The 23691-nt window shown below is 40.7% G+C and overlaps 1 protein-coding gene across 4 annotated transcripts in view; it reads right to left on the bottom strand.

Annotated features, from left to right (window-relative positions):
• TBXAS1 (thromboxane A synthase 1) overlaps positions 1-23691 on the bottom strand; it is a 239627-nt gene that overhangs the window by 47447 nt on the left and 168489 nt on the right. For 3 of the 4 annotated variants that reach the window (XM_030238652.2, XM_009094179.4, XM_050970054.1), the window contains one exon: positions 18255-18569. The exons of the other annotated variant lie outside the window; for it this stretch is intronic. In XM_030238652.2, the coding sequence (XP_030094512.2) occupies positions 18255-18569 (315 nt within the window). The remainder of the gene's footprint in view (positions 1-18254; positions 18570-23691) is intronic. 4 annotated transcript variants of the gene reach the window in all.

Genomic DNA, 23691 nt, shown 5'->3' with positions numbered 1-23691 from the left:
ACTCAAGGCACCAATTTCCCAGTCACTTTGTAGCTACACTCTGTTACTGTAACAGGTTCTTTGCACAATTATCGCAACACTTGGTAAGTTATTCATTTCCGAGAGAGCTAAGAAGCCTTCTTTTCACTTTAAAGAAAGCAGACATAATCCCCTCTGGAGGAAGTAAATAGCAAAGTTTCTCACCCATATTTTGTTTATTATTAATGTTTGAGAAATAATATTATCTCATCATTAGTAAAAAAATATCTTTACTTCCAAAGAAAAATGTAGTAAACAGGCAAGAATTTAAAACCCAGGTGCACGTGCCATTGTGGCAACGGCATGCATCAGGCAAAGGCAGTCTGAATATTTTATGCTTCATAATTTTTTCTTAAATAATTAACTACCTTTAACTAGTGATTGTCCAGCCCTACCATTGCTGTGGTTTTAACAGCTCTGAGTGTTCCTTTGGTGGTTCTGCTTCTCCTTGCTCCGAACCCAGGCTGCCTACAAGCCCTTGACTTTTAGGTTAGAGATCTCTTTCCTGCCTCACCCTGTATTGGATGTAAATCAATTTTCTACAGCTTTACCCCCCAGCAGTAGATTCAAACAGTTCCAGTTAAGATCTCCAGTGCTCACTGGCTGGATCAGCATTCAGTCTAGTATCTCTTAGCACAGTGGAGGACCCTGCTCACTCCAGCTGGTGATGTGGGCTTATTTGATTCTCTGTTTGCCTCTTGCAGTGGAGAAATTAAGAGTTAAAATCCCAAACCTTGGTTTGATTACTGCATTGCTGACAGAAACACAGATTTGCATGAAAAGACAAAATGTAATGAGCCACTAAAGAGTTGTACCCTTTGGACAACTAATTGAAATTAAACCTGTTCTCTGAAAACCATTTAAAAAAAAAATGTACTACCAAAAATGACCTGGTCTATAATTATCATCTCATAGCACATAGTCCAGTGTTGAAGGATATACAAGTGTATATATATTTAGATGCATAAAGATGCACATGAGGGCTTGATAGTGTTTGCCAGTGCAAAGAATTTGCTTAGAATGCTTAGAATTTGCATATCTGCATGTGCACAGCAAGGGTCTCATGGACATCACATTTCTCTGCAAAGTCTGAGTGTAAGTGGGATTAAAATTATTACTTCTTTAACCTGAAATGATAAAAATGCAAAGGACAGTATTCAGATTTCTATTCAGTTTCAAGCAACCACTATGGCAATTAGCTTTGACTTGATAAAAGATCTAGTAACAATTTTTTCCTACAAAAAAACCTTAACCCCCAACTTGAGTGACACTTCCCATCTATTTTCCATTTGTGCATTTATAGAACTTTAGAAACAGAGAATAAATACATCAGTAAAAAGATCTAACAAGGCTTAGAAACACTTAACTGCAACAACTACAACACTTGCAACCTGAAGGGCACACTGAGCAAAACCAGGTTTGGAAGATAAGCTCAGTAAGATTTCACACTGGTGGAAAATTGCTTTTAGAATGCTTTATGCAATTCTAATACCCACATTTTTCCAAAGGATGTTAAAAACCCACAGGAGAACTTCTGAGAGCAGGCACACATCCTGTCCACCTTCTAAAAGAAATATATAAATAAATTTTAAAAAAATAAATCATTTTAGGAACACACAGTTTTAATACAAGAAAACACTAACAGGTGATTACTGTGGTTTACATGCAATATCCTAACCTTTATTTAGGAGAAGGATAATTAACTTAGGAGAAGAGATTAAACAAAACTGTGGTAAATTCACGAGAAATTTTTGCCAGAAAGACTTGGGAAAGAGGGTACAACATATTCCCAGCTATTTTTATGCAGGATATCAGGACTGGTGGTGAGATGAACCCATACAGCAGCAATGGGGATCAAAACAGAGCACAATTCCAAAGGTCACCAAACATTAAAAAAGTTCACATGTTAATGTTTTGGCCTGGGTCTATCTATGTTTTTTCTTGTAAAATCAGAGCTAGGAAAAAAAGCAGGACATTCTCTTAGCACCAAGTCTCTGTGTCCTTGTATTGTTCTCTCATTTAAGTGCACTGCTAAAGCTCCACTGATAATAAAAGATTGATTTAAAAGACCATTCCACAACCTAAGCAAACAGTGAGCCTGGCTAATGTTACATATCATATCCTCTTGTCATTTACTGCTACTCTGTGTGTTTACTGTGCCTCTCACTCCCCCTCACTACCAGCCCGAGTTTGCAGCAGAGCAGCTGGTCCTCCGGGGTTGATGGCACAACTGCAACTCTAAGCCCAGCAACAGCAGCCTCTTGACTGATTGATTTTAAAAGCACAACCCTGCTCTCAGTTAGGCTCTGAATCAAAACAACCTCCTCCCAAGGCTTTGGGTCAAGTCTTTGCAGATTTCCTAAGTGACAGGCACCTCTATGTCACAAGGTGAACCTTACCTCTGGTAAGATCCAAAATTTAATCACATTATCTGCATTCCTCTATCAAGGTTCCTACTTCAGTCCAAAAGAGATTATGAAAGTAGGTGATGTGAACAAAAAAAATTTTTAAAAAATTGTATCCACTCCATCTTTAACTTCTATCAGAAAAGCTATTATTTTGCATGGATTACTTTTCTTATGGTAAATTCAGTACACAGCACGACAAAAACGTCCATGCTCTTCCCATTAGTACAGGATGAAAACTTAATGGTGTGTGTTATGTTTTGCTTTGTCTTTCTCTTACCATTTTTTGAATTACTGGTCTTGCTTTGTGCTCCTAGCCACCATGATGAATATTGCTCCTTTCCTTCAAATAACTGAACTGTGAGAACAAAGAGGTGTGGTTTTGGAGCCTGATTCTCAGTTTTACTAAGGTCCTACCAAGGCAGCAGAAACAGGCCTTCCCACAGCTGCAAGCACTCTTTTGTAAAAACATAACAGCAGAAATGAGGTGATGTTAACCCTGCTGCATGTGAAGGATGAGTCTCATGTACACACACCTTGATGGTCCATTCTCATTACAGGAACAGGAAAGAGAGCATAAATGTAAACTGAGAATCTGCCTTTGCAGTTACCCTGCATACAGTTTGTAGGATTTATATGTTTAATTAGAGCAAAAGGTAGAACCCTCCAGAGTCATAAGAAAAGGATATGTTAAACAAGGTTTGGCCCAACATTTCTAGAACACCAGAACTTGCAACAATGGAACAAGAACAATTAAAAAGATTACTAAAGCATTTTTTTTGCTTGCTCTTTTTGGGATCCTTCATTTTCAAGTCAGGAAAGACATTTCATGCCACCTAATTAAAACAACTGGGAGGGTTTTGGTTTTTTAGTGGTTTTTTTTTTTTTGTTTTGTTTTGTTTTGCTTTTTTCTGTTTTGTTTTGTTTTAAACAGGTACACTAATTAATTAATACAAGTAAGTCCTGTGTCTTTGGTTTTACACAAGATTAGACTGCACAATAATAAATTCCTAAACTTAACATGTATCATTTAATGAATTCATAGACAATACCTCTTTTTCCCCTGTTGCAGAGTGAAGAAGAATTTGCTTAGTAGGGAATACTCAGAGCACTCTTTAAAACATTTTGTGTTTCTGTTCTTGCAGAGGGTGATGCATGTGCATACTTCAATTTGTGCACATCAGTAGATCTGATGACTTTTGTGTTTTGGATCTCTGATGAAAATCACTGTATTTTCACATACTCATGGGGGAAATATCAGATGATCTTGCAAAGGATTTCTTGTGGGATGCAAATTAACCAGAAAATGTAAAAACTATTCCATGAGTTCTCTATGTCCCACGCCAAAACTTTTAAATTGTTTGTGCCTCATAAGGAAACAGGCCATTAATATTGCAGGACTTGTAGGTACTTTTAGAGGTTAGTATTTATGTACTGTTTTGATTTTAACAAATGAAAAGTGCTATAATATCTATAATTATCTATTAAATAGATTATTTAGAAAAGATACAGTATCTTTACTCCTGCTGTCACAAGTCTGCTGTGCTTAAGTGGCACCAGTTTACCAAGACTAAAGAAAAGAAAATCAGTTGTGTGACAGTTACTGCTCAGGTTAAACATTGCTGAAACCTGTAGGTAAAGCAACCACTTGATTCTGTAATGGAGCTTATCTGTTAGTTATATTTATCCAGAGGGACTGGTCAGGAGGATTACAGCCCCTATGCAAAATGACTGGCAAGGCTTTGTGCACAGCACCTGTGGGCAGAGTGGTTTGTCAAGGTAGCGCTCTACACAGAGCTGTGTGTTCAGGGAAGAAGTAAAACAATCAGAAAAGGAAAACAAAGGAGAAAAGAAGCACCAGGCACTGTCTCAGTACTGCAAACACAGTTTGGTGAGGGACTGTCACAATCCACGTTGCTCGCTCCATGGAGCTGTGAGCACAGGAGCCACGTCCTGCTGCTCATCCTGCTGGGATGGGTAAAAGGAGAGTGTGCACAGTCCTCGTAAATAAGCAGGGTCACTTCAAAGATATTTGGCTCTAGTCCAAACAACCCTGAAATTTCAGCCAGCAGCTCAGCTCACCCCAGGTGAGCAATGTAAACAGCCAGCAAATTACGACATGGCACAAAATCTGACAAATGTTGGCATCTTTCTCAGCTGACAACATGGCCACATCCACAGAGGTGCACCTTTCAGTAGGGGAGTTCAAATGCTCCTTTGGCAAGGGATAAAGCATGCCTAGTTTGCACCCAGATTGTGCATTTTGTCTCACATTGAGCTTGCTCAGGCAACAGGCAGTATTTTAGATAACTACTGCTTCTTGCTCCTCAAATTTCCATAGAAAATTTCTGGTAGTCATGACTTTCATGTTACAGAAGGTATCAAACACATACAAAAGTTTTACATTAATGAGCTGTTGGGGAAAATCTGCACAACACAACCTGTGACACTATCTGAAGACACCCATGCAACTGGTGTCAAGCTGTGCCACTTAAAGCATGTTTTCAGCACCCACCTAAGACAGCCTGGCAGTGCATATTTGTGAATTTATCACTTGCAGGGAGTAAAATGCTTTTTAACATCATCTTATTTCCCCAGTGAATGCTCCTCCCAGCAGGGAGCTCTGCTGGCTGATTTCTAACAGGCACATTGAGCAAGATCACTTCTAAGCAATAACTCCTTCCCCAACTTAATTTCCTTGCCCTAAAGCCTGGTGACATGTACCTGAACACTGGGATGCCAGCACCACAAAGTACCCACAGCTCAAAGCAAGATATGCTGGAGCAGGATGTGACAACCTGCACTACCCCAGGGGTCTGGCAGAAAGCCAGCCTTGGGGTAAACACATTCAGAGACTTTGGTGGTAAAATCCAAGGAGTTTGAACATTTCTGGAACATACATCACAAGAAAAGCTGCTTGTGAAGATGTACTTTTCTAGAGTGGAAGGGAACAGAGCAAAGCTGAGAGGGTGCTGTTATTCAACAAACTGCAAAAGAGTAGCTGTGCCCTGCTCCTCAGAAAAACGGTGGAAAAAACTCACCTTTGGGTGAAGGGGCATTCATACAGCCTGAAAATTGTGCAGTGAAATTCAAGTAACCCCTTGTGACTACTCCCCATCTTCCCTGATGCTGAAACAACATCAGAGCTATCTGCTGGTGGTGCTTAAATGCTTGTGTTTTTCACATTAGAGAGGCAGGAGTTTTGGACCCCCCGATTCCTATACTTACATACCTTTGGAAATTAGCATAAACATCTCAGCTGGCTACCGATGTGATTAAGATGTGCCTCCACTTTGCAATTTTTTCTTTGAAACAAAGCAAAGGCTTTCGTTTGTTAAGTGAAAATTCCCCAATGGAAACCCCTCTCTCTTTCCCTCCCATTTCTGACCCCATACTGGGCACTTTAATCTAATTTTGGTTTGAGGTTTTAGAAGCTGAAGGCTGCTTCTGAAGATCACTGAGGGAAAAGAAATCACTGGGAGGAACACCACACTTTGAACTGAACGTCCCTGGCACGATGCATATCGGAAAAAGAAAGCACTGAGAACATTTCCAAATCAATGTAGCTGTATTTTTCACAACCAGTTAGAAGAAATGGAAACCTATGGTAAATAATGCTGCTTTGTACAAGTCCAATTACCCTGAATGATAAATTGCCTAATTATTTCAGCTCTAGAATCTTTCCCAAGTTCTTTATCCTTTTCTTTGTAGTCACTGTCTGCAGAACAAGAGCGTTTGACTGTTACTAATTAACAAGAGAGAAAGATGCAGGACATTTAGTAAATTCACTTCTGTTTAAATCCATGTTGCATTATTTTTCCCCACCAAAGGGAAAAAAAAAGTAATAACTTATTTAAAAGCTGCTCTGATGGAGAAAATTTTTCTCCATGACTACTCTGTGATATTAAAACAGTCAGCTTTTGATTTTTACACTCTAGAATGCCAAGAGATTAAAGGCACAGCAAGGTTAGATTAGCACCTGAAATTATCTGTAAAGTTCTCTACTTATCAAGCTATTAAATCTAAATTCATGACTGCACAAAATCATCTTCTTATTGTTTCCTGAGTGCACATGAACTTGATGGAACAAGTTCCACAAAGATAAAGCTTTTAAAAGTGCTTTGTTCCAGTTCACTATGCATTGACTTTCTGACATTTTGTTTCTTCCTTTTTCCTTCATTTAGATCAACAACAGCAGCAAGGGTTTGTGAACAGCCCCATGTTCAGAACTTTTTGACTTCCTGATTTTCTCCTTTAAATTTAGAGTGTAGCTAGGAGTATTGAAAAAGATATTAAAGTTTATTCAAAACCTCTATTGAAGAAGATAAAAATCACCCTATTGTATTACATTTTTAAACCTGATGGTATGTAAAGCATTAAAAAACAAACAAACAACAACAAAAAAAAAAAACCTTTTTTTTTCCCTCCTGCTTATTAACAGAATCTTTTCTGAAATCCATTTTTTAAGATGTGTGTAAAAGCAGAATGTTTTACATATAAAATAGTATGAATATTTTGTTGAATTCTGAAAGTATTCAGAATTCAAGCAGAGTTTTCATACAGGTGGAAAACACTGAGTCAAACAGGCCAAAGAGTGAACTGCTTGCACATCATGCCTTAATGTGCCATGCCTCAGTGACAGCCAGGGAGGATAATTCCTTGGACTGAGAAAGTAATTGAGCTCTCAGTCTCACTACATTTGAGCCCTGACTAAGGATGGTAAGCATGCAAGCACCTATTTATCTACTCAGTCCTGGTTAAAAGCCCAACATTCCAGTCCATACAAGCAACTGGCATTTCTAGTGTAGAACAGTTTGAAGTCTCCCCTGATCGAGGCCCCAAATGCCCATCCCAGTGGCTGCTGCAATGAAATTCCACTTCTGGCCCTACTGCTGGCATAGAAAACCTTGTGGGGCACTGACCAAAACATTCAAAACATGACCAGTTACACTGACATACAGGTGGATTTTGTTGCTTTAAAGGATTTGATTTTGGAGAAGTCCCATAACCTGTCTTATGAAAACCAGTCATCATATTAGTAATAAGTAAGATTACAACCATGGACAGATAATTTCAGCCTCCTCAGGTATCTTCTTGGAAAGATCCCTTGGGAACAGGCCCCACAGGGAAGAGGGATTACAAGGATCCCTTCCTTCAGGCTCAAGAATTATGCATCTGAATGAACAAGAAATTGTGCAAAGGGGGCAAGAGACCCACATGGATGAATACAGAACTCTTTTCATTACTCAAGCACAAGCAGAAAATAAACAGGAGATGCAGGGTCAGGCCACTTAGAATGAATATAAAGAGGTTATCAGAGTAAGTAGAAATGAGACAAGGAAGGCCAAAGTCTATCTGGGGGCCAAAATTAAATCTGGCCAAGAACATTAAGGACAACAACAAAGGCTTTTCAAATGCATCAATAACAAAAGGAAAACAAAGGCAATGGGCAGAAACTGATGCACAGGAAATACCATCTGAAACTGAGGAAGAATTACTGTGCAGGTGACCAGGTACTGGAACAGATTGCACAGAGAGGGTGTGGGGTCTCCCTCACTGGAGATATTAAAAAACATCTGGACATAATCCTGTGCCACTTGCTCGAGGATTGCCCTGCTTGAGCAGGGGGTGGACTAGAGCCCCCGCTGTGGTCCCTTCCAGCCTGACCCATTCAACAAATATTAGTGAAAAATTGTTCTGTGACACAGTAAAATATATTAACTGATTTTAAATGGGGCAGTCTTCAGACAGGATGTGTTTCCTACATTCCTTTGTGTTTTCCTGACTACTCCCTTTGCACCAGCCTTTCCATCTGGTTAAGTAAGGAAATGTTCACTCATATCACTGGAAGACCACCACAATTCTAGAGAAGGGCACACCCAGAAACACCACCTTTCCTTTCTTTCCACGTTAAAAGAAAAGCATAAGATGAAGCAGGGAAAACAATACAAAAGTCATCTCATGCTGATTAAAAATAGCAAAATCATATTGTAAGAAATGGAAATTATTTAAATACATATGTTCTGCCAGGGTGGCAAAGAAGGGGAAAAAAAGGGAGAGGAGGTCACAAGAAGTTCAGTCTACCAAAAACTGCTTTACAGAATCATGAAATGCAAACTAGTTTCCACTCCTTCTGGCACCAGCTCATTCAGCCTTCACTTCAAATGCTTATTGACAAATAAATGGACTGGTTACTTCCTATTAAAGCTTCCTAATTTATGTACATACCTGGAGGTAAAATTCCATTTTGACCTCACATTCATATAAGCAAAGATCATTTTTAAGCTATGAATATGATGAATACAATTTTAATTTCTTCTTGGTTGCTGCTGGGGATTTGCTATTTCTTAATAAATTAAGCATGTGTTCTCCTCAGCTCAACTTTTGCACCTTATGCATTTAATACCTGCAATTCAGGAATCTGTGTGAAACTTCCAGATGAAAGACCTTTTTTTCAGTCATCATTCATTCTCTCCCCCTCTTTCTCTCTCTCATGCAAGCACAGGTGCACAAACAGGATTTGTTTTATCCACTGTTCCCCAATACTTCTCCTTCTCCTCCTTTGCCCATAGAATCATACAATGGTTTGGCTTGGAAAGGACCTTAAAGCTGATCTAATTCCAACCCCTCTGCCATCAGCAGGGATATCTTCCACTAGACAAGGCTGCTCAGAACCGTTCAGCCTGGTCTTGAACACTTTCAGGGATGAGGCATCCACAGCTCCTCTGGGCAACCTGTGCCAGAGCCTCTCCCCTCTCATAGTAAATAATCTCACCTAAACCTACTCTCTTTCAGTTAAAAGCCACTGCCACATGTCCTGTCACAACAGGCCCTTGGAGAAGGTCCCATGGAAAATCCTTACAATGAAAGTGGCACTTGTTTTCAGAAATCTCAAGAGTCACTATTGTCCTTACAAGGTAAAATGCTGTTAAAGCAAGTCTTGACTCCTTGGTCTTGAAAGCCTCTCAGAAGTTGAGAGTTCAGTGGAGATTCCTGCAGCAGATGAGGATGCCAGGGCTGGGCCAATACCTTCATGCTCTGAAGAATCTGCCTTTGAGTCTGGGGACACAGAGGGGTCACATCCCAAATGAATGTTAACTAGCATACAGCTTGAAAATGCTTCTCTGCTTAGCTTACTATTTAATATTTCCCAGGAGACAAGTCCCTTCCTGATGAATGCAATTGGCTGCTAATGCTGAGACACAGTGTGGGGACCTGACACAGATGTCCAAAGCCACTCTCTCATTTGTAAGTTCTTTCAAGGGCCAGATGGTTTAGCTTTTCTGATTTTTTTTTTTTTTGCATTGAGGTTGTGCCTATTGGTAGCTGTTCTCTTTCTTTGCTAATTATTTATGATACAGCAGCACATAACTTATGGAAACTTTCAGTGCCTAACTTCCATTACCAAAAAAAAATAAAATAGTATAATTTCTGGGCTTGACTCCTACTTCACATTGAAGAACTCCTGAGGGGTAGACAGGCTGTCACTCAAAGAACAGGCACTTACACATATGAAGTCATCCCCATTCCAGAGAAGTCACTGCATGTTCACCTCTTTTCCTACCATGTGGCTTGCCTGGTGAGAGTATGCCCCTCCCAATGTCATGGAGAGGAACAGTGGTGATATTTTCTGTGCTTTAGCTTATCTCCTTGCTTCCTCCTACAAGGCTCAACTGCCCAGTGCAAAAATGTGATCTACCAATTCTACCTAGGACTATGTTCTACCCTGCACCCTATGATGTTACCTGTTTGCAAATAAAAGGTTAAAACTGATATGAATATAAAAATTTATTGGACATTGCTTTGATAATAATTTGGCTTACTTTGTCCCTGGAGGAAGCTTGTTAATCACCATATACAGGGGCAGTTGGGATAAAAATCCTGACGAAAATTGTAACAAGTTTCTTGCTCAGCAGTGGAAATTTTTACTTAAATTAAAAGCAAATATACTCTTTCCTCCATAAAAGCCTAAAATGTAAGGGGGGAAGGAGGGGGACAAGGAATAGAAAGACATGGAAGATGCATCCTTCTCTTTACTTTCTTTTTAAACAAATCTGTCTAATCATATTTAAAGTGCTGCATTATTAACATCTTCACCATTAAATGTTCCATGTCCTAGAAAAATTTATTCTTTAACATTAACCCTACAGCAGTGATAGTGGGTCAATTATTATGAGGATGGCAAAATACCAAGAAAATTCAGGGCTGAAAATGAGTATCTGTCTAGCATACATTACCTGAGACTCAGTTTTGCTCAAGAATAGCAATAAGGCAGAGTTACTGAGCAACATGTGACATTGCAAGCAAAAGACAAATTAGTCTTCATGGACAAGAGACTGAAAGGCCTGAACAAATGGAAAAATAAAAGGTTTTTTTTTCTCTTTTCTCTTTATTTCTTTTTCTTGGGTGAAAAGGGGTAAATGAACTCTGTAGTGTCAACAACAACAAGAAGTTCTTTGAAATAAAGATACATTAATCATCTCAACAACACCTCATTCCAGGCCACATAGAATCACCTATTCTCAGCTGTGAAAAGGATTTTCCTAGGAAAAAAGTAAGGTTTGGAAAAGTCAAGGAAGAAGTACAATGTCAAGATACAACTGGGGTTTAAAATGTGGAATTTGTTCCTATAAGCCAACAGTAGACTTTCCAAAATAGCAAAGCCAAACCATTCCTAAACGATACCCAGACTTACCAACTGATTAACTCAACTCTTTGCATATCATAAATAAGCTGACTGTCAAGAAAGTCTTTACTGTCTTTGAAAGTCTTCATCTCCTTTGGCGAGCAGGCATCTGTAGATACAGTGTAAGAACTACAAACACAAGGCAAGCAAGAAGAATTGCTCTCAGGCAGCTCCTGGCTTCTCATACTTCAGCCAAAGGGTGACTGTGGCTGCCCTACAAAGCACAGGAACAAGCAACAGGGGTCTTCCAGACAGGCCTCCAGGACAACTTCTCTGCCTAGTGCTGGGTGGGTGCCTGGGGTGGAAAGCAGCCTGTGCAAAGAAATACCTTCTAAGGCTTGCATAGTGAGAAAACTGAGCCCAAGATTTTCCACCTTGGTACTTCCCCTCAGCATTTGAGTCTAACAGCAGGTTTGGGGCAAAGTGGACAAACACTTGGCAAGCTTGGGCTCAAGGCTTTTCTCATGATACCTCTCTTTATACAGCAGAGACTCAAGATGGTAGAGATAAGAAAGCCTGAGTCTCAAAGGCACTTAAGTGGCTGACATTCCGGAAGAGTTAGAAGCCAAAATTACCCCTGTCCAAGAGAAGTGACTTAAGGTCTCTTGAGTCCAAAGCTTGCATTTCAAATCAGTATATTCTAGATACTTACAGAAGAGGAGAAATTTGGGGAAAGGCTTATTGTCTTCTCCTAACTTAGTAATCTTTGACTGGTATGTACAGAAGCACCATGGGACTAAGATAAATAACTGATTTCAGACATTGAGCAACTGCATGAAGAACTGCAGAAATAGAATCTAACACTACTCGGTCTCTACATGTTTAAAAGCATTTCTCTATTTGTTTAAAAAAAAAGTGCTAACAGATGACATTCAGAAATTATGGGAGGCTCTGTGACACCTTCTTAAACAAATAGAGCAATCAAAGATTGTCATTTCATTCAAGAGAATAAACAGCAACAACAACCAATATTGTTTATTCTTCCTGGTTCTGTATGTTTTGTGTGTTTATGTGTATGCATGCATAACAGCAACTCTCTTCTGTAGACTTTTTTCTGCACACTATTTACAATTCAGTCTCCCTTGATAAATGCATGCCTTCACCGTCAGCAATATTTCCTTAGTGAAGCTTAGTCTCTGTAGTTGGGAGCTTCTGAGAGCACAAAGCCTTGAGATAGTGCATGAAAGGCACCAAACTCATGCAAATTGTTGTAGTAATTCCCTGACAGCGACATCTCTCTGACTTTCACCTCTCATTTTCACTAATGCTCAAAGAAAACCGTCTGTGCTACCAAGGAGACTCTCTGCATAGGCTGCTTAAAAATCTAAAGTACTCAATCAGGCAAAGAGACACCATAAAAATGGTCCTACCTGTCTCTGCTCTAGAAATTTTATGGGAAGGGAAAACTTTGAAATGACAAAATCCCTTTTCAATAAGCCATCTCCATTAGACTGCAAAGGTATTAGTGAAGGAACTTTTCAGTGTGAAGAACAGAATTATAAGCCAGTGTAAAGTTTAGTACAATTCCACTTAAGTCAGTGAAGAAAATTACTCCAGATGAGCAACTGCCACACCCAGTATGTCTGAAAAATTACAGCACCAAAATGATCAATCATAAATGAGGAGTTTATGCATGAGTCCAGTTCAACCTGGGTTATTCACAACTCACTACACATGACAGTTAAAAAGGAATAAAACAGTATTGTTTCATAAACAAAACTATGGATTACAATGACTTTGGAGTAGCATCATTCAATATTTTTGACATGAAAGGGTACAGATGAAACAGTCTGGTCAACATTTTCAATAAAACATATTGAAAATATTCCTGGGTCCTAAAGCTATACAAAACCAAGTCTTTATGGGAACAGGAAGATGTCTTTATATCAAAGAAAAATCTCCAAATCTCCATTTAAATAGAGAGACAATATGGCAGGACCTTGAGTTATTTCTTTAGACTTTACAGTCTCTAGACAGAGGTGAAAATGTTGGTAAGTCACACCAGCACTGATTGTTACACTAGTACTTTATGTGAATAGGAAATTTGATGGAGTAGAGACATGCTGTGTCTCATCCTGTTCTTCACTCCTCTAAAACTGATGTTTCTAAATGTCATATTGAGCAGTGATAAGTAAGAGTAGCACAAAGCTTTTTTAAAATAGAATGGAAAACACAGTTAGTCTTGCAGTCCCCAATAGATGTTTTATGGTAATAGCTGCTCTTTTATATATTCACTTTTATTTACTTCTCCTGACTCCTGTGCTCTCCTTCACCTTTTTCAGAGCTCCGGAAAGTATTCCTAGGCATCAGCAGCAAGGAGTAGTGTGCAGCTGCTCTGTCCTTCACCAGACCTGAAGCCTCACATACCAGTGCAGCAACACATCTCAGGTTCTGTAATGCTCAGTGCAACTTTTTTCCTGTGGTTATTTAAGTAATGACACGTTTGTATAGATATGAGCTAAAAATCCCCAAAACTTGTAGCACCAAGTCTACCCATTAGTTAATGCAAGGCTTGGCTGTCTGTTACTGAGAATATGCAGTAAATTATTCCTGAAGGTGAGATTAGAATTCAGGGAGTTCTTGCTCCAGGCTTTTCTATGCTCTGTGCCATCAAGTATGGATTTCTTTATTGCATGGAGACGGAGAAGATCATTCTCATACTTCTTTTGCCCTCCTTAGCTGCCCCAAGCATGCTTGCTTTTCCCCCTCAAGAAAATGACCTAGTTTCACTGGTTTAACCTGATGTGTTTACTTTGCAACAGATCAGGAGCACATACCTACACCCACTCACCACATTCCACCTCAGGGTAACAAATAGCTTCTTATAAGAAGTTAGCTTGGTCACCTATGTTTTTGCACTCTGTTTTGTGCCACTACTCTTCCTGTCTAAAATTGTTCCGTTCAATAAAACAACAATAATTGTAAATGATTCAGGCTTGAGAGCAGGAACAAGGAAGGGAGAGAGATTATAGCATTTTTAAATGCTAAAATGGGAATAGAGGAAAAAAGAGAGACCCCACATTAAGGGAATCCCCAGCATGGAAGATGCAATTTTTCATGCCCTAAGCTCTGTGGCTTAGGCCATAACACACAGAGCAGCTCAGAACACACAGTGGCACTCAGAAGCAAGCGCTCATAAGCTCAAAATGAATGTGTGTGCTCCAGGCTTTCTATGATTTTGCTGAGCACACACAGACAAATAAAAATCAACTTGCTTTTACAATAAAATAATCAGTCCCACGTGCAAAAACTGTTCCTAAATACGTCTTGTGAAAGGCTCTTTAAAACCTCTGCACAGGGATCATTTTGGACTGAAATGGAGAGGTGAAGACATGGGTGCATTCTTTCTCACTTGGTGAATGTGGATAAAAGACATCTCTTTCACAACTGTATAGCCTCTAACAGTTCGGAGATGGTAAGCCACAAACGCTGTAAAAATAATCTGGTCTTGAAATAGCAACCTTTCTCTTTTTTTCCCCATGCCCTCCTTTACTGGTACATACCAGGCTTCCTTCTCAGCTGATGCATATCACCATACCTGTACCAATACCAAACATGTACCAGTTTAACCCATCTGAGGATCTGACCCCTCTCTGCTGTCCCAGATCTGTGGTCTCTGCAGAAAGCAATATTATTTTATGCAGACACAGAGGTAGGCGTCCTGCCCCCACTAGTTCATATTTAACTCTCTTTTCATCTTGTTTATTTTGCTTTCATGGTATCAAAGCAAGCTGCACACCCAGCAACAAGCTTGCAGCAAAGAGGTGCATCTTATTTTTAGCAGATTGCCCTTCACAGGACACACACTACACTCCCAAGGATTTATGAAGAGGGTCAGGTCAAAGTCTTTAAAATTTGAATTTTTATTTGTATGTTAGAAGAATTATGCTTGTCTTTTCCAGTACAGTTGGAGCACACACAGGGATTCAAATGTAGTATGGGAAGATACAGTGTATGGTGACAAGTTATCACCCCTCAGTATTTTGTCTCTCAGCTTCCCCAGAGATGAAAAGCTCTGCATGCCCTTTCCCTACACCCTAAAGACCCAGGTAGAGGTGAGGGGGCAATGTCCTGCCCTCTGCATTAACTGAGGCCAGGGGCTTGTCCTGCCTGCCAGACTCTAAAATGGGCCAAGTGCCTCTTCTTTCTTTGAGTCAAAGAGACACCATGAAGCCTCAACACTGAGCTGTCAGTAAAGAAAAGACCTAAAATGTCCTTTAGCAAACAGATGAGGATGGTCCTGGAGGTAAAAAGATGACAACCCGTAACTCAGTCAGACACTGTTTTCTGAGGACACCTGGCTGGAAGTGCCATCTCCACAGCCTATCCAGGCTGTACAGTAAAGATTGGCAGTGACACCTCCCAAGAGAGCTCTGAAAAAAACTTGGCTAGACACAAGAGAGCAAGATAACGTGGTCCTGTCTCCTCTGGGTATCTGACTCCCAGCACTGGGACTGAACACTTCTAGCACCTAGCTTTGCATTTCTGCACCATACTGCAGCAGCCTGCACCACGCCTGCCCAGGGATCTCTAACGCAGCATTGACTCAGCTTTCTCCATCCCCTTTATGCTCTCCCAACGTACCCACTGTGCAAGACAGACAAATGAAGATTACAGCAAAGGCAGGGGTGTCCTCAAGTACAACACCCTGAGCCACCAAAATACTGCTGTATGCCCAAATGGCCCAACCTTGCTCCATTACTGGCAATTACAAGGTCATCATGCTTTGTGTTTTTGACTGGAGTGCCAAAAAGCTGGAACTGTGCCTGTCATTTATAGCACCTTTTCTCAGATGGCTCTCACATTTCTTTATAAACTTTGGCAAATGAGTATATAAATCACTCTGTCCACCACCAAAGTACAATCATCTCTGCGATGATACACAGCAGCTGCTGTAAAATCAGACTGCAGCTCCACACCACAGATTAGGGCAATAAAACATGCTGCATCAGCCAACTGAAATGGAAGGAAGACAGAAGGGGGACGTGGTAGAGGACATTTTGTAGTTATAATTACCTGAGTATAAATTTGGCTGAAGAGGGTACTGTGTCTAATACTTGCATATCTGCAAATCAAAACAGTCTTCCACCACATGTCAAAACAATCTGACTGTACCATTCCCCATGTTTTGGCCTTCTAAAGCCCTTCCTTTCTGAAAACTGCAGAGCACCTTGATAAGAGCAAAGCTGATGTGCTGAGTACAAGCAATATCCTAATCAAATTTCTTAGCAACTGACTTGATAACTAACTGAGCCTGTAGCTTCTGTGTCCCTCCCTTCCTCTCTCTTGCATGACAACTGAACACAGCATCTATATATACGCAGTTCTAAAATAGCTGCTGCTCCCGTAACTCACAAATCGTTCACAGAGATCTCATTTTCCAGGCTAAAAGTAGTTAATTGCAGTCACTGAGGCGACTGAACTGCTGCACCCTTTTCCTTATTCTGGGATGGGCTCCTTGAGCAGTGTATTGCCCCCTCCTGCCACCCTGCCAAATCATGAACTGTTTATAAAGGGAAATCTTTTGAAGGATGGGGCTGCAGAGATCAGATCTAAAAATCTCCTGTTATCAAGGACTAGAGATGAATCATTATCCTTCCCTCCCTCTCTTCTCCTTGGACATACAGCCATATATGCACCATCTAAAGCTAAACCTGACAACTCAGAAAGTACTGGGAATTTATTTGAAAGGTACTTCTAATCAATATATGAGCATGGTTTGGGATGAGGACACCAGTTGGAGTTGAGCATCATACAGACTTTGTACAGAGCAGAAATTAATTTGAGTGCAAACTCTGAACTGACTAGGGACACTGCCACAAGTGCCCCTAGCTTCATAACCTCTCCCAGATAGTGCAAAAGCTGAAATTATTAGCAAAATATTCATAAAGAACCGAGAGAGTCAAGAATTAAGCATTTGAATTTGATTATTATTGAAACATTATTAAGTGAATGGCAGCTCAGTCAGACCATTCACAAGCCAGGGCCCATTTATTTCTCCAGCTTGAATCAGAATCACACCCACATGTGAACCTCTTGCACTGACTCACACTGCAGTCTCCAAGTGTGCAGCCTCCACAGCAAGGGCTCCTGGAACTGGAACCTGACCAGACCAACTGCTAAGGGAAATTTGGTACACAGAGAGCTAGTCTTTAACTACCCCAGAATAAACTCCGGAGGTGCTTAGAGGGTGTACCCAACAGCCCCCCCTACCAGCTGTGCTGGATGATGAGTCTGTGCCTACAGGAGCACACTACTTGTCCATGTAGACATGGCCATATGCATGGGCTTCCTACATGGAACATCCTTAAGGAACCAGCCAGATAATGACTGATTGCATTCAGATCTCTACACACTTTCATGGAAATGTTTACTATTTCACATGCCCATCTACAGAAAGATGTCGTATGAATGACATCACACACCCATCCTGTAGGATTGCTCTCCCAGCAATTCCCCTTTGGTTTCCTAGGCTGTCAGCTTTCAGGAACTGATGAGGAGATGAGGAGATTAACCATATTTTCCTTGGGGCTGCATAGTAGGGGGTTCTGTGCGCAGTTCTGCTCCCCGCATTACCCAGTGAACTGCCCATACTCCAGGCCAAGTTGTACTTTCACATCTTGGCAGGCCTTAAGGAAGTCAGCTGAACTCACCAGACATGAGGGCACAATTAGGCCCATCATATATGAATGAAACAAGTAAATAACTCCAGCTCCTGGAAAAAAAAAGCCCTTAGCAAATACAGATAGTGGAGAAGTAATTTGAACACAGTGTAAGAGAATTAGATACCATTATCTTTTTTTTAAGCTTACACATATATTCTGCTGCTAGAAGAAAAAAAAAATATGAACATTTAAAACAAAACTTTGAAGTTTATGGTTTGTAAGAACACTATTTATGCTCCTACAAAGACCAGTAAATAAAATTGACCACAAAAACAGTAGAAGCACTTGTACAAGAGGAAAAAAATAGAAATGTATAGTTTTAGAGCCTGAAAACAGCTGGTTGATTTCAATAATGTAAAATATTTTTTAAATATTTTATGCATTCACCATGACACAAAGTTTCTAGGCCATCTCTTGTGTTGATACATTTACATTGCCTTGCTCCCTGCACAAAGCCCCAGAGCAGCACATCATACTCACATGTTTTGCAAAGAACTCATCGATCTCCCGCAGCACCTTCTCCTGGCACTCTGGGTTGGTGGCCAGCAAGTAGGTGGCAAAGGACAGCGTGCTCGTGGTGGTCTCATAACCAGCAATCAGGAACAGGAAAGCTTGGCCTGCTATCTCATCCTCTGTTAGCATCTTCTGAGCCTTTTCAGATGGGGCTGTGCCAGCCAGAGGCGCCTCATCCTGTCTGGGAGCAGCAGATGGGCCGAGCACAGCCAAGCACCCGGCTGCCAGGGAGTCGGCCGAGTCGCAGGCATCAAGCATCCACTGGAGAAAATCTCTGCGCCTCTGCAGAACAAGGAACATGAGGGATGGGTCACAGAGCCGTGCCTTCCATGGGGGATGGAAGCAGAGAGCTACTTCCTATTTATAGTGCACGCTTGGCTCCTACAGAATGGCCACCAGCCTTTCAGCGAATGAGGAGGCTTCTATAAATCAGCTGGAAATGCTGTAACTAACAGCCTGTCATTGCTTTCTTCCCAGTGAGATGAGACTGATCTGCCCCCAATTCAGAAGAGGTATGTTATGTACCATTCACAGAGCATTGCTAATGGCCAGCTCTGCAAAAAGTTTCTTTTATACTTAGGTTGAGTTTGTGGCACTTGCTGGGAATCAGGGGATTGACATGGACACTGTACGTGCAGGCTCCATGTGCACCTGCTAGATGGAGGCAGCACAAATCATGCTTGGAGGAGCTGGTCCATCTGCTTGGATGCACCACCGTCATTTGTTCTTATGGTCCAAAGCTTCGAACTCACCATCTAAGTTCAGGGCTGCATCTACATTACTTTCTATACTAGCTTAGTGTGACAGGGCTGAAACCTAATCTCAGTAAATTGGGACAACTTTTTATGAGAAAGTACAGTTCTGAACACTTGTAACAAGATAGCATTTTTTAAACAATTCTTTAAGAACATATTTGCAGAACCATATCAAAACCGTAAGCATTCCCCTACCACAAAACCTGCTTGGGCAGTTCGTCTTTGCAAAATGCCCGATGAATGATCCTACTGTTATGAGAACTGTTTCTTTCACGCTTATTTCTGACACAAAAACTCTAATAAACAGACCTATGGCCAAGAGTGAGCTGACTCCCAGCCAGTGTGGACAGCAAGCTTGATTAGGCTTTGAAATACAACCCAAAAGGTTTGAATTGACTTTTGCGAGTGGGCATAATAGAATTGTGCTGAACCTTAGCCATAAGGCTGTGTGATTGATTTTCAATTCCTCAAATACCAACAGAATACATGATAGCTCAAAGGCTTAGAAGTGACTGCAGTGCAAGAACACGACAATATGTGCAGTGGGATGGACAAAAGAAAGGACCAAGCTTTTCTTCAAAAGAAAAGAATATGCTGTAAACCGTGTTTTCCTTTTAAAAATTAATCATTTGAATGATTTCTTGGATCTGATGTTTGAGAGATAAAGTAGAAAAAAGAAGGGCCAGAGAAAAGGACAGGCAAACAAGATAAGAGTAAGGAAGAAGTAATTAATTATAAATGTCAGATGACTTAATCAGATTATTTATTTTTCACACGACATGGGAAAAGAGAGCAATGAGACAAGAAAACAGGAGAAATACTCAGTGTCCTGTGCTTAGCTCTGCTGCCAACAAACTGTTCTGATCGATCTACAGGCAGAAAGGAATGGTTATTTTGGGGTTTGAATAACACAAGGGATTGGCACAGTGCCTCTTTAACAGCTCCTTCCCTCCACCCCAGAGAACCTTTCCATTATGTACCTTGTATCCAATGAGCATCTTGCACCCTGGTACACCCAAAAATCAATGCTCCAGATGGCAGCCAGTGCCTGCTGAAGAACTCTGCACATTCACCAGTCAGACTGAATCTGCAAGGATGGCAGACGTGCTTTTCCACCAGTAGGGGAAAACACACAAAAAAACCATTACAGACATTGTGCTCTGCAAATGAGCTGCAGCTCTGAAAACGCTTCCTTGTGCCTAGACTTAGGCGTAATTTCCACCAGCATGAGAGGATACCTCTGCTCCATTATGTTCCTGTAGATTGGAGGAAGTAAGACTTCATGCAGACTTCAGCTGTGAATAGCTCAAAGACTTGTTTAATTTTTCTGGGAAGGAAAAGTTTATTCATGTCCTGGGAGTTCATGTGTTGCAGGACTCAGAGTCCAATTCTTTGGCACAGCCTGTGCTTCAGGGATTTCCCTGGTACATATATTTGTATTAGGCCATTTTTAAAATTGAAAAAACCAAGCAAACAAGGAAAAAAAAAACCAACCAAACCAACAAAAAAATCAAAAACCAATCAAATAAAGAAACAAAACAAAAAAGCAACAACAACAACAGCAAAAAAACCACCAACAACAACAAAAAAAAACCCAAAAAACCAAGAGACCAAATCCAGTGTGTTCATTAGTGTGTGGATAAACCAATTCAAAGTAGTAATGAACCACATCTGGAGAGACAGCCTCTTTATCTGCAAGACTAGCCACCATCACCTAAACTACTTTCATAACATAAAAACGTATAATTACATTCCTATTCAGTGGAATTGTAGCACTGCAGTGTCCTGAAGCTCAAAAGGTGCAACATTTGCTATGGTTCTGCATCCATCCTTCTCCAGCTGTGAATTGTCTTGTAAACAAACCCATTGCCCTCTAAGAGTTTGCTGTTCCCAGTCGTGAGCTGTTAGATGAGCCTGGTCTTATATTTAGACAGTACACTCTCTGGAGACCCTGCAAGATGTTTCTCCAGCCTTAAACAAAATCAGGTCCTGGCCTTATACAAAGCATCGGGTTATTGCTGTGATAGCAAAGTAATAATCATAATGACCACTGAAGAAAATTTCATTCATGAGAATTTTTGCTGAAAGCAAACTTAATGAATACCAGCACAAGTGAATATTCCCAGGAATGTGCTCTGAAATGCCTCTGTGGCCATTTTGAGGAGCTCTTTTTATTACTCACGTAATATATTTGGTTAGGAATTTAAAAGCTTGTCTTGTTGCAGAGTCTGTTTTTAAGGTCATCCTATCCAGAAAAAACTGGATACCTGATCTGTGCCATCTAACTTGCTCACAGGTGAGCAGGGGTTGCTAAGAGCAATGGCTTCGTAAACAAACCTTGCAAAAACAACATTCATTTGTAAAAACAACTTGAATAATAGTAGGGGGAAAAAAGCATAACATTAGAGAGAAGCAAGCCTTCTTCCCCAATAATTCTACACAGTGGAAGGAGCTGTATTTCGGCAAAGCTTCTCTTCCTTATGCTTTATTCTGCTTCACTTTAGGCATCAGTATAGAGTGCCACATAAAAAATCGTCCTCAACCCAAGCGAGAGAAAAGATTTCCAGGGTTATAACAAGTCATAATGAAACATATTTTTTTCCGCACCATCAGGATGGAAAAATCGCTCTGATTCCAAAACCTAACAATGGCAATAGAGACAAATACTAGCATAAACCCAAATATAATTGGATTGTTAAGTGCTAGAAATAAGGAAAAAGCATCTCATGAAAATTCACGGGGGGGAGTTCTCCACTTCAGCTGACAGCAGAAGGAAAAAAAAAATTAAAAATTACATTTTTTTCTTAATTTAACAACAGACCAGGTACTTACAGTGCCACTGCACAAAAACATTCTTTGGTCATCACATCCAGCTGCTGGCTTCCTTTCTCTATCAGGGACATTTGTTTGATTTTCCTCACAAAAAGCAGAAGCCCATAATAGCCTCCATCCTGTCCTCTGACACTTGCATAGTTATGTTACAATGGCCTCAGAAACAAATTCCTGCCACAGAAGAATGGCGTGCTAATGCAATGAACTCTTGATTTGCCCCTGTACAACACAGAGCCTGTCATTAAGCCAATGATAATTGAATGGAAAGCTAGGATTTGAACAAAACCCATATAATTTGAATGCAGTGTGGGACAGGGCGAATGTCTAACTCGGCGGTGACACAGACATCCCCTCTGAAATATATAATAAGACAAGCTCTGCTTACAGCTTCCCTGAGATAGACACCTTGCAGGATATTTCCTGACACAAGGGTTCTGGGCCATATCATTCCTCTCATTAGTCTCCTTAGGCATCACCTGGCCCTGCACGGAGGCAGAACGGGCGCACGGCGCCGGGGAAGGCCAGGCCGCCAGAACCCACCTCTCTGTAGCCCTACATTGCCCTTCACAGAGAAAAGCAAGGCACAATTCTTCCCAAAAATACTCTTATCTCATTTGCTGTGGCTGTGTTTGTGCAAAAGCAGAATGCAGTGTGGAGACTGCTTACCCAAAGTGAGGGTGTTTTGTTTCCTTGGCCTGTCAGGGCCTATCGTGTGTGTGTGTCGGGACTGCCGTCTGACAGCCAGGAGATTCTGGGCTGTTGGGTGCAAAGTTAAGTGCTTAGCAGATTCAGTTTAGGTGTAATATAATGTAAAATAATATAGTATAATAAAGTAATTAATTAACCTTCTGATAAGATGAAGTCAGATTCATCACTTCTCTCCCCCTCGTCGGGGGTTGCTGTGAATTCAGGACCTCCCCTCCTCACATCGCGGCTCTCAGGCCTCGCAGCTGTCAGAAGCAGAGAGATGCACCACTCACACACGAGATGCAGCATGACTTTTCTCACAGGAGGCAAGGCATGGCTCCAGCTCTCTCCCTCCTGAACAGAGAGTTGTGGTTTCATATCTGAGGCTGATGTGCCAGCTGACCTTCCGGGAAACTCACTGTGTTTTGAGGATCTAGGGCACCCTCAGGTCATGCTTTTGGTAGAGAGATTAGGCTGTTCAACTTCTCTGCAAGCTGAAGTATAAAATTACTTAAGGAAAACTACCAAATATGTATCAGCTTGAATTTTGGTTCTTAATGTTTTGATTTCAATCATATTTTCTGCAAATTATACTCAAATTTTGTACCACTCTGATAGTTCAGACCTGCATTTTGAGTTCAAAATAGCCCAGAAACATAAAAATCTACTTTATGATGAATCAAGGAATCCAAATAAATCACATAATTGGTCGATAGTCTGTAAAGCACTTGCTGTATGTCATGCAAATGTGATGCTGCAAACATAACACCAATCACAATAAACTGTACAGACCTTCCTGGTCTTTCTCAAATGCTCTGATTCTAACTCAAAATGATAGATTTCAGAATCTTTATCTATCAGGTAGAAAGCTCACATCTCATATTATTCCAGCAACTTGTACAAACACTGCTAAGTCAATGTATATCCAGGAAGCTTTTTATAAGTTTGATTTGGCAGCCCCTTTTTTAGGTAAGACAAACCTGTGTCACAACGGAGTTATCAGTAAAGCACCGCAGCAGCTACCCAGATCCCTTTGAAAAAGAAGCACAAAATGCAGTCCCACTAAAACTATCATTTTGCCAAACATCTTTATAAGGATCAAATTCAACCTCTAATACTTTCAGGCTTCA

This window comes from Serinus canaria, chromosome 1A, assembly GCF_022539315.1.
Source record: "Serinus canaria isolate serCan28SL12 chromosome 1A, serCan2020, whole genome shotgun sequence".
Taxonomy (NCBI): Eukaryota; Metazoa; Chordata; class Aves; order Passeriformes; family Fringillidae; genus Serinus; species Serinus canaria.
This window is presented reverse-complemented; position numbering and strand designations above follow the sequence as displayed.